Source organism: Petaurus breviceps, unplaced genomic scaffold (genome assembly GCF_028583685.1).
Source record: "Petaurus breviceps papuanus isolate PSGF00001 unplaced genomic scaffold, PetGlider_PUasm1.0 209, whole genome shotgun sequence".
In the NCBI taxonomy this organism is placed as follows: domain Eukaryota; kingdom Metazoa; phylum Chordata; class Mammalia; order Diprotodontia; family Petauridae; genus Petaurus; species Petaurus breviceps.
In genome coordinates, this window is record NW_027185854.1 from 649,168 (window position 1) to 667,748 (window position 18,581).

The following is an 18,581-nucleotide window of genomic DNA, read 5'->3' on the forward strand; positions in this document are numbered from 1 at the left end:
TCTGTCTGTCTGTCTGTCTGTCTGTCTGTCTGTCTGTCTGTCTGTCTGTCTGTCCGTCCGTCCGTCCGTCCATCTATCTATCTATCTCTGCATCTGTCTGTGCATCTATCTGTCTGTCTATCTCATCTTTCTGTCTGTCTGTCATCTATATCTCTAATTAAAGGCAGTTACCAGTTTATGAAGACATCGTATTTCAATAATTCACATGTAAGTGAGTTGCTGGAGGGGACTGGACAAGGACTCCAGTGGCTCCCATGTCACTGGTGGGCACAGATGATGGCAGAGGGTATCAGAGGTAAAGGCTGATACCTGCAGAAGGGCGTGTCCATGTTGGGGGGTGACTCAGACCTAAAGGGAATATTAGTATCAGGGCTCAGAGAGGAAAGAGTGTCCAATCAGGGCTCTTGTGGGATTGGCTATGGACAAAAGCATTGTGCATAAGTCAGGTCCTGCCTTTACTACCTGGGTTTTAGAAATGAAGAGAAATAAAGGATTAAAGGCATGGAAGCTTCTGTAGAGAGCACCCTTCTTTTACAGATATGCCCATCTTAAGAGTTGGGTGAGTTACCTAGGACTGTACAAAAGGTTAATGAGCAGAGCTGGGATTCAAACCCAGGTCCTCCAACTCCAAAATACCAATGTTTTTTTTTTCTATCAGAGGGTTGGAAGACACTCTAGAAAAGATATTTACTAGCTGTAAAAGCTTGGACAAGTCACTTAACCCTGGCTGCCTCAGTTTCCTCATCTGTAAAATGAACCGGAGAAGGAAATGACAAACCATTCCAGTATCTTTGCTGAGAAAACCCTACATGGGGTCATAGGGAGTCAGTTACAACTGAAAAATGATTGAACGTGGGACATCTAGGTGGCACAGTGGATAAAGCAGCAGGTCTGGAGTCAGGAAGACCTGAGTGCAAATCTAGCCTCAGACGGTCAGTCAGTAGCTACGTGACTCTGGGCAAATAAATCACATAGTCCTGTTTGCCTCATTTTCTTCATCTGTATCTTCTCCAAGAAAACCCCAAATGGGGTCATGAAGAATCAGAAATACTGCAGAACAACAAGCCCTGATTCCCCAAACAAATGCTTTTACTATCATAGGATTGGAAAGGACTCGAGAGATTCCATATCTGTCCTCCTACCTCATGCATGTGAAAATAAGCTAATGTAGTTACATCTATTTCAATATCTTGAATTTAGAAACATTTTAACATAAACAAAGAGCACCCTGAAGTCTTCTTTCTTATCTTTTTCGAATGCCAGTGCTCACTGATAGAAACTTCTCTGATGCTGGGCTTTGTGAATTATCCTGCACAAACCATCATCAGCATGTTAGTTATAATGACCTCATAATAGAACTTTGCATAAAATCCTTCATTTTGGGGGAGTAATCAATCAATGAACATTAGTAAGTGCTTTCTATGGAATCTTATTTCAAATAGTTTTCATTTTATTATTATTTAATTTAATAACTATATTTTATGTCAACATTCATTTTTAAAAATGTTGAGTTCCTGATTGTCTCCTTTCTTCCTGCCTTTCATTTTATGAATAAACTCAAAATCATGAACTCAAACCTTTTGGGGGGGGCGTAGGAAAATAAAGTCCCTGGAAAACATCTTTTTAGTGACTTTTTCTGTCTCCAAGCACACTCTCTTCCTCAACCTTGAGGGCCTTTGCAAGGGGGCTTACTAGTTCTCACTAATTAAAGTTCTTTTTCCCTGTTGCTTATTCTTTTCTCCCTTTCCCTTTAGAGTTAGGGCAGGCACCTTGGCCCTTCCAAAGAGGCCTGGAGAATCTCCTTCCAATCAGGATAAGCTTTCTTTTGGCAACCTGCCTTTTAAGGTCACTATTCCCCAATTTTGAAACTCTTGTTTTTTTTTCCTCCTCCTCAGCTGGTGTGTGTGTGTGTGTACTTGCACAATCATGCAAATGTAGGTTGTCAATGCATTTTTTAAAAAACAGATTGTCTAGAGATCACACATCATTTTAGCAATTTCTAGTGGTTTTAGAAGCCGGTTTCTGAAAGTGGCTCTGCTCTTTTCATTCTTAGCATTTAAAAACACAGCAGAAAAGTTTATAAACACAGTCACACATTGGTTTCCATATAATGGTAATACATATCAATACTTGACTTCTTGGAAGGGGGGGGGGTGGTGAATCAAGAGAATGGTTTTGGGTTCAGATAGTGGAAGCTAAGAGGGCGGAGGAGAGAAGCAGGTGATAAGGGTACTTCTAAGAAGCTGCTTCACTGAAACTTCCCACTACGTCTTTCCTGGAAATGGATGCTGCAAGATTCAGGAATATTCCACCTTTCATTTCCCTGTCATGGCTAGCTAGCACCATTCTGCCTATGCTTTATATCTTTGAAAAATATCAGTGGGGGATGGAGGAGGAGGGGCAGAGGGGGATCCTTTTATGGTTTAAAAGTGGGACATTCCCAAGCTCCATCCCAGATGGGTTGTACAACTGCTGAAGTGTAATTTGAGACCTTCCAAACATGAGCACATGGAGTATGTATACCCCCAGGGACTTCTCAGCCCAACCCTTTCCAGGTGTGTTTTTTGTCTTTTTCATTTTCTACTAGAGTTTTTATTTTTCCACCAAATCCCCGTGTTCCTAAAATTCCATCTCATGAAAGCCAATTAGAGTTAGACAGTGTCGTTGGATGAGAAACTGTTGGGTCCTTCTTGGTGTAGATTCCAGCATCCCATGGGGGCCAGAGGGATTTTCAGCTCAAAAGCAGAAAAGGAGGCTGAGGGGGCTGAATCGCACAGTCTGTGGGAGTTTGTCCCTCTTTGCAGCTGACAGCATTGCAGAATTCCCTCTGGGGCCATAAGAGAAACTACATTAGCCAATGTTGTTGTTTGAATAAAATCCCCGAATGTTACGGGTTGGTCCCAAGTTATATGATTACCTTTCCTCCTCCCTTGCCTCATGATTACATTTGTTATAGCTGAACACACGTTCCTCATTAATATCTTGGGTAATATGGGAAATCAGAGGGCTGAAAATTAGGCAGAATAGGTACCAGATGTTTGTATTAGCTTGGCATGCATCTGCATTCAGAATGCTTAAGGATCATATTTATCGAATCTGAAAATGACTTAATGCTTTCCCTCTCATTGGACAGTGGTTCTCCCCCAGATGATTTTATTCTGTTATAAAAGGTGGGATATTAATCTCTTCTTGTAGGAAGGATTAGGTTTAAAGTGTGGGCAGCAATGGCATCAATTTCCCCCTTTCCACCCCCCAAAAAAACCTTCCTTCTGGATTCTATCCAGGCTCAGGGCTGGTCTGTAATCCACCCTAAGAAATGGGCGGTGCTCCTGGCTGAGGGTGGAAGCCTGCTTTGGATCTAAAAGACCGGAACAAAAGGGAGAGAGGCCTGTTTTTCTATTTCCTTATTGCATTTGTTGGGGAGGTAGACAAGGGGAGAGAGAATCATCATGGCATAGTGAAAAGAGATGCCACTTTCTGGCATCAGAAAGACTGAGAGAGGGGCATTTAGAGTCAACAAACATCTATTAAGTTCCTACTGTTTGCTAAACACTGTGCTAGCAATTAAAAAAAAACATTTATTAAGTGCCTACTATGTTCCAGGTACTGTGCACCTACAGAAAGAGGCAGAAGACAGCCCTTGCCCACAAGAAGCTTACAATCTAATGGGGTTGACAACAGGGGAACAAATATATACAAACAAGCTATATACAGCATGAACAGAAAATAAGAGGGAGAAGGCACTAGAATTCAGAGGGTCTGGGAAAGGCTAATGGTAAAAGATGCGATTTTAGTTGGGGGTAGCATTGGGAAATATAAAGAAAGGTAAAAACGTGGTCCCTTGGGTGAGTGTCTCCTCCAACAGCACAGCCTGTCGCTAATTGGCTTTCCTGAGTCAGAGTGTTAGGAACGTGAAGATTTGGTGCAGGAAGTAAAGCCTCCAGAAGAAAATGAAAAAGACAAAATAAGGCTCTCTGTTCAGAAGGTCATAGGATTAGAGAGGTCGTCAGTGCAAGCTGAAAGGGCCCCAGAGGCCCATTTTCCAGAGGAAGAAGCAGGCTCATTGAGATGGCAGGTAGATTGGCACCATAGTGCCCAGAGCTCCAGGACTGGGCATCAGAAAGACATGGGTTCAGATTCTGTCTCAAGACACTTGTAAGTTGTCTGATTCCCTGGCAACTTGCTTAATCTCTCTGTGCCTCAATTTCCTTATCTGTAAAAATGGAGATGACCATAGCACCCACCTCCCAGCATTGTGGGGAGGGATAGAATGAGATCCTCTATGTGAAGTGCTTTGGAAAGTTAAGAGCACTATATAAATGCCAGCTGTCATTATTCCTGATGTCACTTGGGTCATGAGTGGCAAAGTCAAGGGTAAGGGGGTGGCAGTTTTGTATTCTGTCCTGGTCAGATCACATCTGGAGTTCGGTGTACTTTGGGTCACATTTGAGGCAGGACATCGAGAAACTAGAGACTGCCCAGAAGAGGTCATCCAAGATGGTGTAGGCCACCGAAGATGGGTTGGAGGAACCGGGGCCATTTAGCCTGGAGAAGAGGCAAAAGCCTTTCTGTGTATCCCCAGCACTTTGCACCCTGCCTGGCACATAGTAGGTGCTTAATAAATGCTTAGTGACAGTAATGATAATTGTCTGGAGGGTTGTCGTATAGAGGAGAGAGTGTTTGGCCGCAGAGAGCAGAAGCAGGAGCAATGGGTAGAAGTTTAAAGCAGGCTGGTTTTGGCTTGATGTCAATAATGAGAACTCTCCTAAAACATCAGGCTGCTCTGGGAGTCAGTGGGCTCCTTCTCACTGAAGGGCCTCAGGCAAGGTGGCCTTGGGTCTTGGGGGGGGGGGTTCTTTGGGTTCCAGCTCTGAAATCCTGTGATTCACGTACTCAGAAGATTTCCATCAGGATCTGCAGCCTGTGATAGGGAAGGGTGTGAGGGAAGGAGGCAGCTGTGCCCCAGAAGCCACAGCCTGGGACTGATCCCCACGCTTATACATGTGGGCAACCACGCTGAACAGGGATTGGTCAGGAAGCTTCTGCGGCCCTCCGGGTAAGGGGGTGCTCCCGTCAGCGAACGTAGGACCGGGTTTTCTTAGTTCCTGAGGTTGGCCTTGTGGCATCTAAAAACCCTTGCTGGTGAAAATGAAGAGACTTTCTGCCATGTTGAGGGGTTCTTCAGTGAAGACTGGTGTTTATAGAATAAAGAGCTTGACTTGCCTCTGGACCAGATGTTGGTCTATGAGGTCAGGGGATAGATTTCAGGGGGCCTGAGAACTTGAATGGGAAAAAATTACAACTTTATTTTAATAGAATTGGTTTCCTTCTTAATCTTATGTATTGTAATGTATGTGCTTAATAACATGATTCTGAGAAAAGGGCCTATTGACCTCACCAAGTCTGCCAAAGTGTTCCATGACACAAAAAAAAAAAAAAAGAATTGTTCTGGACCTTCTTGGTCAAATCATAGTGCCATCATTGGGAGGTGTGGCCCAGGGCAGGAGGGGGTCTGAAGCGTGCCCAGGACCAGGATGTGGTCACAGGAGAAGTGGAGGCTGTTCTGAAGCTGGGGACTGCTGTAAGGGAAAGCAAAAGTAGACAGGATGAGGTTGAGAGCAGGATATGTGTGTGTTTGTGTGTGTGTGTGTGTGTGTGTGTGTGTGTGTGTGTGTTGGGGGGAGGGTGGGAAAATGCAATATTCTAAATACCACTTGGAGAGGTGTAGGGCAATGTGTGGTATTCAGGAAGAGTGGAGAAAAACAAGTGTATTTCCTGCCTTCGATAGCTTTTGGGGGTGGGGGGAGCCCCATGGGACTGGTTGCTCAGCAACCAGAAGTGCCACCTCCCTCATTTCAGGATCATTTCTCTTCTCCGAAGTAGGGCTGAAGATTTGGAACAAGTGATGATGATGGCGAGGAAAGAGAGGGCAGAGCTTTGAGGAAAGAATGAGAACCTACAAGGACGAAAATCATCTCGTATTGAGAAAGAATGAGCAGAGGGACGAAAGAGCCCGAGAGAGACCCTCTGCCACTGGACCATAGCTGTGGCCAGAAGGATAGCAGCAGCAATACCTTCTGGGTTACCTAGAGTAGAGCTCTGAAGGCAACATCGAAAAAAGGAGTTAAGGTTACTCTTGGAAAAGCTGGTGCAGGTCGTAGTAGATAGTGTGGATGGAGGAATCAGAAAGACCTGGGTTCTAGTCCTGCTTCTCCAACACTGGATAGGCTGCTCTGGGCAACTGGCATATTCTTAACTGTGAATTTGCTTAAAATATATATAAGATATAAACAAGTTCACAGTTAAGAATATGCATATAATATACATGTATGTGTGTATACACACACACATATATAATAAACTGTATTTCAGTGTAGTTGGTTTCGTTGGTTACCTTACTTAAATTTTTTGAGTATTTCATTAGACTGACTCCCCTCCCTCCCCCAAAAAAGGTTAAGAACTTCTCTTCCAGAACCTTCCTATCCATCGAAGGCTGTCTGACGCGTGACACCAGAGGGTGTTTCCACCCAATGACACCAATGAAATAACCGATTCAGCCCCCCAGGATTTGTTTTCTCCTCCCTCTCCCCCCAGCAGAATCTCTGAGCTTGAAAAGACTCCAGGGGTTCTTTGATCACTGTGTACGTAGTTTGGAGTTTATGCTTTTATTTCTCTGTGACCTTATTCTACATTTCATTTGCTCATTCATTTGGACTGTGTATGATCCAGCTAAATGGGACTAATTACTGTTTGTCCCGGTGATTTTTCTATCTCCGTCTCCAGTGCCTTTGCTCAGGCTGGGTCCTGTGCTGGGAATTCTTCCTTCCTCACCTCCACATCTTAGAACTAGTTTACTTTAAGAAAACTTAAGTACCCTCTTTATAGGAGGCCTTTCCTGATCTCTTAAGCTGCTAGTGCCTCACCCAGTCAAACTACCTTTTAATTATTAGATATTTGGTATATAATTTTCTGTGTACATGTGATCTCCCCCAATAACATGTGAAGTACTTGAGGGTATTTCTTTCACTTTTGTCTTCATACCTCTTGTGCTTAGCCCAGTAAGGTGATTAATCAATACTTGTTGATTGATTTTGTTGATGTTGTTACTAAACACACACACACACAATAAAAATTACCTCCTTTCTCCCTGATTCCCCATCTCATTATTTTCATCCCATGCTTGGGGCAAGAAAACCCATGCCCAGGGACAGGACTCTTAAAAAGCAAGGCCATGGAGAGAGCCCCGAATTCAAGTTAAACACCTTCCTGTATCATCCCCCTCACCCCCCGAATCTTTGCATTAAAAAAAAATCTCTTGTCCTCTCACAATTTTCATAAAATCTTATTATCCAACTCTGAAGGAACTGGTTGAGAGGTAACATAATATTGTAGATAGGTCCACCGTGTCTCCGTGAGACCTGGATTCAAATCTATGGCACACAATGCTATATGTGAACATGGACAAGAAGCTTAACCTTTAGTATTCCATAAAATCCTCTAAAACTGTAAGCATTCAGTAAATCACCGGCCCACCTTTGTGGAAGGAGTTTTCACACCCAGAAGTCCTTACAATAGTAACAGAGACCAAGACAAAAAACGAGGGACCATAGATTTGAAACTAGAAGGTAGCCAAGAAGCCATGAACCCTAACTGCTTTATTTTATAGATGATTAGACTGAGGTTAAATGACTTGGCCAACATCACCCAACTAGTAAGTGTCTGAGGTGAGAATTCAATCTTTGGTCTTCCTCATTCCGAGTCCAATGGTCTATCTATTACACCAGATTTCTTTGGTTACCCCATCTCTTCTTTTACATGAGTTATTACTAATGTTCCAAAATATATTGAAAATAAAGAATTTCCTGGGGGAGGGAGAAGAGGAGGGGAGGGAGGCACCAGCTAGGTCAATGTAAATAGTAAATCTCTGTCTAGATTTTTGTTCTGATAAGCGCTTGTCTGAGCTATAAAATATTTCTGGTTGTGCCTTGATTTGTTTATTTAGTGTGGATGGGATAATGGGCAAATTTATGGCATTAAGATGAAAATGCACAGCTCAGCACAGAGATCCCATCAAGCCCATGAAGGCACCAGAGCTACATGGGGGAAACTTTTCTCTGTAGCCCTCCGGCATCAGACATACCAGACCTCCCAAGGGCCCTGGCAAAGGAGAGTGGATTGGGGAGCTGTGGGGGAAATGTTTGCTTATGTTAATGTTTGCCTTGTTCTAGTGACCCACTTCAGGGAGGCTCACTCTGCCACCATGCTGGGTTCCTGCTGCTATTCCCTGTTTCTCTGCCACCTCATGCTGTCTCTCAAAAAAGAGCCAGCAACATGACACAGGGTGCCTCTGAGTATTGGAAAAAGACATATACCTCATGGAGTAAACCAGATAGCTGTTATCGGTCTAGATAATTCTGGTCAGTTCTGAAATAGACTTGGCAAAACACTGTGTCTGCTTATAGTGTTGAGACAATGGGCTGGTGATGACTGGGTACCTGGATTGCATTTTCGTTGGAAGTGAGGGCAGCATCAACAAGGGAGACTGATGAAACATAATTCAATCCTGAGCTGAATGTGACCTCAGGTTCATACGTGTATCTAGGGCTGGACAGGATTTTGGAGACCATCAAGTTTAACACCATCATCTTATAGGGGAGGAAACAGAGATGCAGAGAGATGCAGGGACCCCTTAGCCTTGGACCTTGCCCAAGGTCACATAGATCATCTATCTGTAAGGTAGAAATGGATTGCTACTCTTCATTGGATGGAGTTTCCATACAGGGGATCCCCCCTATTGACAGCCCTGAAAACCCCACCCTCCCAATTAAACAAACAAAACATAGATACAGAGGCCTTTCTAGTACATTCAGTTGTGCAAACACAGTGAAAAAAGAGGTTGGTGCTTGGTGCAATGAGAAAGAAGCGTGTGTGAAATCTCCCACATCCACCAAAGGGTAGATTTTTCTGAGTGGAAAGCCAGGATTCAGTCCCGGGCATAATGACTTCAGATTTGGCGTTCTTTCTGCTCTCGTCCTGCACCTTCAGCACTGTGGGGATACGGGATTTTGTCAGGGCGGGTACTCCCTCGACCAAGGCAGATGATCCCCCTACATAGGCTTTGAGAGTTGCTGTGGTCCCCGTCCCCCCTCCACCCAAAAAAAGGCAGCTAGGTGATGAAGAGGATAGAATGAAGGGCCTAGAGTTATGAAGACCAGAGTTCAAATCCAGTTTCAGACACTTCCTAGCTGTGTGATGCTGGGCAAATCACCTACCCCCATTTGCCTCAGTTTCCCATCTGTAAAATTAGCCAGAGAAGGAAATAACAAACCCACTCCAGTATTCTTGCCATGAAAACACCAAATGGGGTCACGAAGAGTCAGAGATAATGAAATGACTGTTTGTACATGGTCAAAGCCCTCATCACTGTGGGCCACAGGCCAGTCTGTCAATAAGCATTTGATAAGTGCTTACAATGTTAGGCACCATGCTAAGCTCTTGCGACAGTACAGTCAAATAAGATGGTTCCTGTTTTCAGGGAGTTTGCAGTCTGATATGGGAAGACCGCACAACTGGTAATGTTGTGGGGAAGAGAGAGGGGGAAGCAGAGGAGAAGGAGGGGCATCTATAGGGGAACAAGGTTGTTTTTAGGAAGGAGGAATTAGGAGAGAGCGCGGGGAATAGGGAAGGCTAGGGTTCTTTCTGCAATGAGGGAGGGTGCCTGGGCAATCAGTCTCATGAAGCCTTGGGGCCCTTTGGCATGAGGGAAATTCACCCTTTAATACTGCAGTCCTGTAGCAGAGGTGTGATGTATCTCTTCAGTGTGGTTTTGGGTACTAAATCACTACCCATATAGTCCTTCCCATCCTGGTGTGATCCTTATCTTTGCTCTGTGACTATCCTGTAGAGATTGTCCCCACAGGTTGGAAATCTCCTCTATGCCTTTTTATATATTTGTACGTACACACACACACACACACATTATATATTTTGTGGGAACCAGTGGAACGCCCGTGTATTGAATTAGGCACTTAATCGGTATTTGCCCAGTGAATGAATTTGAATGTATTATCTAAATCAATGAATAAATATACTTGTTCTAGGTGGTTGTGGTTTTTTAATATCCTTTCCAGAGGGAGGTGGGGGTTCTTTTGATGTTTGGGAGGAGACCTGTGCAAATGTCAAATGGGGAGTGTCCTTACCCAGAGGAATTTTACAGAGTATTGTGAGCCAAAAGGGGATTAAAAAAAACAAACCACTCAAAAGAAATGAAACATATTGGTTTCTTAGAAAAATAGTTTAGCCATTCTCTCTTAATGTTGGAAATAATAAACCTCCGTTGTCACCCCGGGTCTAAGCTAAGTTGGCAGTGGCCAGAGGACTCAAGAGGCGGAATCTGAATGCCAGGAGGATGCATGTTTTCGGATGAGTTCTGATGTTTCTGAGTGGCATGTGTAAGTTCTGGCTGTTTTCCTCTCTGCAGGTCCCGTGCCTCGGACAGAGTGTGTGCTGTCCCCTGTCAACTCCTCACACCCTGTCCAAGCCCTGTTGGAGAGTTTCACAGTCTTGTCTGGCTGTGCGAGCCGGGGTACGACCAGTTTGCCCCAGGAGGTACACATCCTGAATCTTCGGAATCCCGATGAAGGACCTGACCAGCCTGAGGGAGAGGTAGGTGAATGTGTTCGCTGCCAAAGCCACTGCGCCTTTAATGAGCCAACAAGCCATTTTTTTTTTTTAACTAGAGGGTTTTCCTTCCAGTGCTGTGGTGAAGCAGGGTTACTTCAATATGAATGAGAAGTTCTTTAGGGGGAATTGTGTTCTGATCTGGGGAAGAGGGTGCTAGAAAAATAGAAAAGCATTTCAAAAAGCCTCATTGAACTTCAGACTCTTCCTCCATGGTGATTACTCGGAATCTGCCTCAGTATCTGAAAGATTTTTCTTTAAAAGTTCATCTTTCAGAGGCATTGGCCAACAGTTATTATAATAACAATAAAAATAATAATAAATGATGCTTATATGACTTTTGAAAGTTGTAAAGTTGTAGGTGGCACAGTGAATAGAATTCTCACTGGCCCTGGAGTCAGGAGGACCTGAGTTCAAATCCAGCCTCAGACACTTAATACTTACTAGCCGTGTGACCTTGGGCAAGTCACTTAACCCCAAATGCCCTACCTTCCCCCCTCCAAAAAGCAAAAAAAAAAAAGGTTGTAAAGTATGTTTCCTATATTATCTCATTTTATTCTTTCTGTGTTTATATGTATACACTTATCCTCTGCTTGAAAATAAGTGCCTTGAGAGTCGGAGTTATTTCATTCTTCTTGTATCTTCCAGGGCCTAACTGGGACTTACAAGTACAGGGGAATATTAGAACTGTGCCTGGGACACTAGCACATGGCTTAATAAATGGTTGGTGATTGACTAGCTGATCATTATTTGTTGACCCACTAGGCAGGTTCTACAGGAATTATTATCACCATTTTACAGATGAGACTGAAAGAAGTCAAGTGGTTTTCGGGAGGTTTCATAGCCAGTGTCAGGGGTGGGATTCAGCTCTAGTTCTTCCTGAAGCCAAGGAAGACCTTCCTTCCTCTGTGCCACACTATCTCCCTATAAATCAAGGCTTCCTAATTTTGTGTGTGTGTGTGTGTGTGTGTGTGTGTGTGTGTATTGAACTCCTTTGGCAGTGATGGTGAAGTGTATAACTCCTTCTCAGAATTATGTTTTGTATATTAAATTTATACTTGAAGGAAATGCTAAATTTCAGTTAGAGGTTAGTGAAAATAAAGATCTGATCTCCCCCCCTTCCCTCCATCTAAGTTCACGGACCTCTTTAAATCTATCGGCATACTTGTAACATCAATCACACTGGCATACTTAGGATGGCTGCTAGCACAGGTTCTTAGATCTGCTTGATGAGGAAAGATAGCTGTTCAAGGGATCAGCAGTTTTTTTTAATTACATTCATTAGTTCAGGGGAAAAATCAGTACCCTCAACTTCAGAGAAAATCCAAACAAAGAAAATAGAGAGAATACAGAGAAATAAAAACCAACACACAGGGCTTCTAACTGTGTGAGAAATTAGCACAGATCAACAGACAGATCCAACTGTCTGATACATATATAGTTACCAGAGAGGGAAGCACTAACGTCTGGACTTTCCAAGGGTGGGAGACTCATTAACAGCTACTCAGAGTCTCATCTGGTCAAGTCACAAGAACACTCTTCCAATGAGTGAGCCCCAAAGCAAAATGCTAACCTTAGAGTGTATGTGATACACACACACACACACACACACACACACACACACATACATACACACACATATATCTATATCTATATCTATAGACACCCTTTTTAGAGCCAGAGGGCATCACAACCCTCATGACTCAGTGCCTAATTAGAATTTAACAAGAGGTGTGAAAGTCTTCCTACAAGCAAGCCTCCCCTAAGCAAGCTTCCCTTAATGGGCTCCCTGTGAAGTCTATTAATGGGCAGGAAGATCTTAAATCCCATTAACATTACAATAACCTAATACAATACAATAGACCCCAGTTTAAGAATCCCTGCTATAATATGTTTCTGAGCTATTGTATTCCAGGAGAGCTGTAGGAAGATGGTTGTCATCTAGGGGTGGAAATAGCCTCATCTTTTAATCTTTCTGACTTGATATAGATTAGGGTGAATTAGTATATTTGACAGAATGGGTTTCCTTATCCCTCAGTCAACCAAGTAGCATTTATTATGCTCTTTCTGTGTGCTAGGCACTGTGTAGTAAGTGCTGGAGATAGAAAGACCAAAGTGAAACAGTCTTTGCCCTCAAGGAACTTACCTTCAAAGAAAGGAGGCATCATTGGATAGATGGTACAGTGAATTGAGAGTTGGGCTTGGAAGCAGGAAGATCTGAATTCAGATCCTGCCTCAGAAACTTACTAGCTATGTGGCCTTGGGCACATGGCCTCTGTTTGTTTCTGTTTTCCCCATCTGTAAAATGGGGATAATAATAGCACCTACCATCCAGGATTGTTTTAAGGATCACATGAGATAATCACTGTTGAAGAGCTTAGCACAGTCCCTGGCACATAGTAAGGGCTATATAGATGTTTGCTATTAGCTTTAAAAGGGAGTGGTGGGGATTAGGAAAGCTTTGGAAGGAGATGTTTGGGCCAATCTGTTTCTTCATCAATCCACTGGTCTGCCAGTGAACATTTAGTAAGCACCTGATATATGCTGGGTGCTATTCTCCTCTGTTATTTAAATGGCTCATCAGATGTGTCTGAAATGTTATCACATCTTCAGGGAAAGAGAAACCACACAATCCATGCTCACACTTTGTGGTTGTTTTGTTGTGTCCAGCTCTCCATGACCCCATTTGAGGTTTTCTTGGCAAAGACACCAGAGTGGTTTGTCATTTCCTTTTCCAGCTAATTTTACAGATGAGGAAATTGAGGCAGACAGGGTTAAGTGACTTTCCCAGGGGCACGCAGCTAGTAAGTTGTTGAGGCTGGATTTGAACTCTGGTCTTCCTGACTCCAGGCCCAGCCTTCTATCCACTAAACCACATAGCTCCTCTGTTCACACTAATGATTAGGAAAAACTTTTTTTCCCCTGAAAACCATTTCTTATTGACCTTTCTTCTGGTTAGAGCTGGACAGTTTCCCAAAGCATTTATTTAGTATGACTTATATGCCTTCCTCCTCCTCTTCTTCCTTCCTCCTTCTCCTTCTCCTCCCCTTTGGGCAGGAATGGGGAGGGCAAAGCAGAGAAAATAGATTTTGATCTGGAAAATAGTGTGCAGATTTGGCTGTCTTCAGAGTAGGATTATTTAGCTCACCCCAATATGTTGTAAATTACTACTCCTGATTCTTTTGGGGCCCTTCCACAGCTGCAGCAACAAATGTCAACTCTCATTCCTTTCTCCTTGGACCACATCTTTCCTTCTCCACTTTGAGGGAGAGGAGAGAATGTGTAGGGGGGAGAAGGGTAAGGAAATGCAGCTCTTAGTGAGGGCTAGGAAGACACCCAGTAATTGCTTCTTTATGGATGTTTCATTCAGAGAGATTAAGAAACAATTGTCCCAGCTCACAGGGCCAAGGCCCGGCAATCTTGGTGTTAAATTGTGCAGCGCTTGTATTTACACTGAAAATAAATTCAGATCAATTGCTGTAGAGAAAGGAAAACATTTCAAGAAAGGACTGGAGGGCTTGCCCACTCAGGTGTTTATCTTAGTGTACTAAGTGAAATCTGTTGCTGCCTGACACTTGAGGTTAATTGAGTACCAGTCCTTCTTTGGGCTGGGTTCTAGAAATGGAAAGACAAAATGTTCCTGTCATCAAGGGGTTTGTAAGAATAATGTTTTTATTTAGTTCTGTCCAACTCTTCATGACTCCATTTGGGTTTTCTTTTGTTTGTTTTTTTTTTTGGAGGGGAGGAAAGCAAAGCAGTTGGGGTTAAGTGACTTGCCCAAGGCCATACAGCTAGTTAATTGTCAAGTGTCTGAGTCGGGATTTGAACTCAGGTCCTCCAAACTCTAGGGCCAGTGCTCTATTCACTGCCTCACCTAGCTGCCCCCATTTGGGTTTTCTTAGCAAAGGTACTGGAGTGGCTTGCCATTTTCTTTTCTATCTAATTTTACAGATGAGGAAACTAAGGCAGAGAGAGATTATGTGCCTCTCTCTACCCATGATCACACAGCTAGTGAGTGTCTGAGTCAGGATTTGAACTCAGATCTTCCTGACTCCAAATCCAGCATTATTAATACCCTGTTCTACTTAGCTGCCCAATTATATTCAAGTGTGTTTGTGTGTGTTTTTGTGTGTTTGTGTAGGCATACATGCATGATGTATACATATTACAAAATACAAAGTAGGGAGCTAATGAGAAAGTCATCCAGAATGCAGTAGGATTATTTGAAGAGAAGAACATTTTGGGGTATTGGAATCAGGGAAATCTACACAGAGGAGGTGGTCCCTGAGAGGAACCTCAGAGACAGGCTAGGATTCCTAGAGTGAGGGAGGAGATGGGAGTCCTTTAATGGGGTGGGGTGAAGAATGGTCAGTGCAAATGTCTGCTGTCAGGGAAGGAAATCATTTAGAGTGACTAGAATGTACGGGATGGGATGGGGAGTAATAATGTGAAATAAATCTGAAAAAAATAGTTGGAGTCCATGGAGGACTTTGAAAGCCACATTTAGGAATTTGTATTTTAACCTAGGGGCCATAGGGAGCCATGGGAAGTTTGTGAGCAGGGGAGGGACCTGATGACAATGGTAACTGACTTTTATATAGGGCTTTACATTTTCAAAGTGTTTTACCCACATTTTCTCATGTGAGCCTCACCTTGGCACCGGAAGGGAGTTGATACAATTACAGTTTCCATCACCAAGGCAGATAGGCTCAATTAAAGTTGTTAGTTAGTCATCACATAACTTAGAAAGTGTCTGAGGAAGAATTTGAACCCAAATCTTTCTATCCCAGGTTTAGCATATCAGTCAGTAAGCATGTGTGTGTGTATGTGTATGTGTGGCCTGTGTGCCAGGTCCTGTGCCTGAGCAATGGGGATCCAAATAGTTCCTGCTCTCAAGGAGCTTATAGTTTAATGGGAGAGACATCATTCATTCAATAAACATTTATTAAGAATCTGCAGAGGGAAGGTAGTAGCAGTAAGGAGGAGGTTACCTGTCATGCCATGTTGCTTCTCCTATGTACTAAAAAGATTGTTTTGGCCCTTATGTAAAGGATTAATTGGAGAAGAAAACTGGGGAGACTGGAGATTGGGGGAGTCCAATTAGGCTGTTGTATTAGACTAGATCAGGGGTGGGGAACCTGTGGCCTCAAGGCTGCACGTGGCCTTCTAGGTCCTCAGTTGTGGCCTTTTGACTGAGTCCAGGTTTTACAGAACAAATCCTTTTATTATTATTATTATTTTCCCTTTTGGAGGGCGATTGGGGTTAACTTGCCCGAGGTTACACAGCTAGTTGTGTGTGTGTATGTGTGTGTGTGTGTGTGTGTATGTGCGTGTGTGGGTGGGTGTTAAGTGTCTGAGGCCGGAACCGAACTGAACTTGGGTCCTCCTGACTCCAGGGTGGTGCTTTACTCACTGAACCACCTAGCCGCCCCAGAACAAATCCTTTTATTAAGGGGATTTTATTCTGCGAAGTTTGGATTGGGTCAAAGGGGGGCCATCCTTGAGTACCTAGACGGCCACATATGGCCTCAAGGCTGAAGGTTCCCCTGGACTAGGTAAAAGGTGAGGGCTTGAACTATAAGGTGGTGGCTATGGGAGTATAAAACAGGGGACAGACATGAGATATGTTGTATGTTTGTGTGTTTGTGTGTGTGTGCACACGTGCAAAATTAGTAGTAGATGTCTTCTGTGGAGAAAGGTTTTTGAAAGGACTGGTCAGAAGGGGAAAGCAATGAGATTTCCCAAAGGTATTGTTGAAAACAGTGTCAGAAGTGATGCTTTTTCTAGTATTTTGGAATATGTATATTAAAAAATTGAGTGAGACACTAGGAATGGTTCCCATTTGTGGTGCTGAGCTACCAAAGGAAATTGGGAAATTTCCTTCCCTAAAGACCTATAAGAAGTGAATGGTTGTGGCCCATCACTTTTTAAATTTGATACAATATACCAAATGACCTTTGGAAATCCCATCAGTCCTGTGACTCAGCCATCCAGTAGAGACACAAAATCATATGTTTTGCCAATCCATCCATACATAAATGCATACATATATGAGAGAGAGAGAGAGAGAGAAAGTGAGAGAGAGGGCAAAGGTGCCAGAAGGCCAGGGACAGCACAGGGAATGGAAAAAAAGGAAGCATTTATTTATGGATAAAAGGTGGGGGATAGATGGAGAGAATCCTAGTACAACAGTGAAAAAAGTATTAAATATCTTTTACTTCCTGTGTATGTGAGCATGGAAATATAATATCATTGCAGCCCTGCAAATAGTTTTCAAAATTCATCAAGTCTGCCAAAATTCTATTGAATCCATAAAATTTGCATTGGCCTTCTTTACTATTGCCCGTACTGTCTCCCCTTCCCCCTCCCTGGTCACCTGGCCTGACTTTTTGTTGTTCTCTGTGGATGACTTCTTTTTATGGATATACTATTATTGATCCATGCAGGAAATGGAATTCATTTATTTTGAGGATTATTTGTAGATTGACCAGTCAGTCAATTAATCAGCATTTATTAAGTGACTATTATGTGCCAAACATTGAAAATTCTAAAAAGTGACATAGTCCTTGCCCTCAAAGAACTTATTTCTACTATTTAATTAAAAAAAAAAGGTTTTTTAAAATCCATATCTGTGATCATTGTTGTTGGTGGTGTTCATAGCTGGCTCTTTGTGACCCCATTTGGGGTTTTCTTGACAAAGATACTGGAGTGGTTTGCCATTTTCTTCTCCAGCTCATTTTACAGATGAGAAAACTGAGGCAAACAAGTTTAAGTGACTTGCCCAGAGTCACAGAGCTAGTCAGTGTCCAAGGGCAGATTTGAAGTCAGCTCCTGCCCACTGCAGGACTGGCTTCTATCCACTTGCACACCTAGCTGCCCCACCTGTCGTTGTAGAATTGTGCATTTATGGCTGGATTGAACATCAGAGGCCATCTGGTCCAACCCTTTTATTTTGCAGATAAGGAAACTGAGGTCTACACAGGTGTCATATCTTGTTCAAGGTCACCATGTTAGTAAATGGTCAAGTTGAGATGCACATTCAGGTCCCCAGATTTGAAATCCAGCCCCCTTTCCACTGTATCACACACCATTCTTTATTCTCCCAGGTGAATAGGTGCTCAGGAGTGTGCCTCAAAATAATAACTAGTGTCAGCTGGTAAGGAAATTGTCAGGCAGAAGTTGTATCGGCAAGTAGATAGTTTAAATAAGAGATGTGCTTTATGGCAGCCTATAAATAAAGCTTGGTACCAAGGTTGTGTGTGATGTTGGCGTCACTTCTGGGCTCTCCTCAGGACATCATCAACCTATATTTGTATAGAGTATATTACATCTGTGGGCCTCACCTCCTGTTTGTAATCATTGCCTTTGGAAACAGCTTCCCTGAAAATGAGCAGGAAACTGGAGAAAAGACTCTCTGGCAACAAGAGAGCAGAAAAGTATAAACAACTAAGAAAAAGCAGATTTTTTTTTCATAGAGGACAAAGGGGCTGGGGGTGGGGAGCAAATATTAGCTTTTTTATCATTATAAAAATCAACTCCTCATTGCCCCCTTGACTTAGAAAGTCAAATGCAGCCATCATCCATCACCTTCCATTGGCCTAGAGAGCTCAGTTTTTGTGATGTTTCCCCTGTGTCTAGAAACAACTATAGCAACACCAGAGGTTTGTTTGCTGCAAACACTTTCATTAGTTGCTAGAGTGGCTGTGATTTTGTTTACTGGAATCAGATTTTCTCTTTTGACCTTCCTTTGAAGTGGTATGGGCTTTGTTTGACCTGATCAGCTGTTTACTCTGAGAGGTTGTTCATGCAGTTAACCAATTCTCTCTCTCTCTCTCTCTCTCTCTCTCTCTCTCTCTCTCTCTCTCTCTCTCTCTCTCTCTCTCTCTCTCTCTCTCTCTCTC

The 18,581-nt window shown here is 43.1% G+C and overlaps 1 protein-coding gene across 1 annotated transcript in view; it reads left to right on the forward strand.

Annotated features, from left to right (window-relative positions):
* Window positions 1–18,581, forward strand: part of LOC138165480 (transforming growth factor beta receptor type 3-like) — a 229,004-nt gene that overhangs the window by 76,619 nt on the left and 133,804 nt on the right. The window contains exon 3 of the mRNA XM_069093845.1: window positions 10,481–10,665. Coding sequence (XP_068949946.1) covers window positions 10,481–10,665 — 185 coding nt within the window. The remainder of the gene's footprint in view (window positions 1–10,480; window positions 10,666–18,581) is intronic.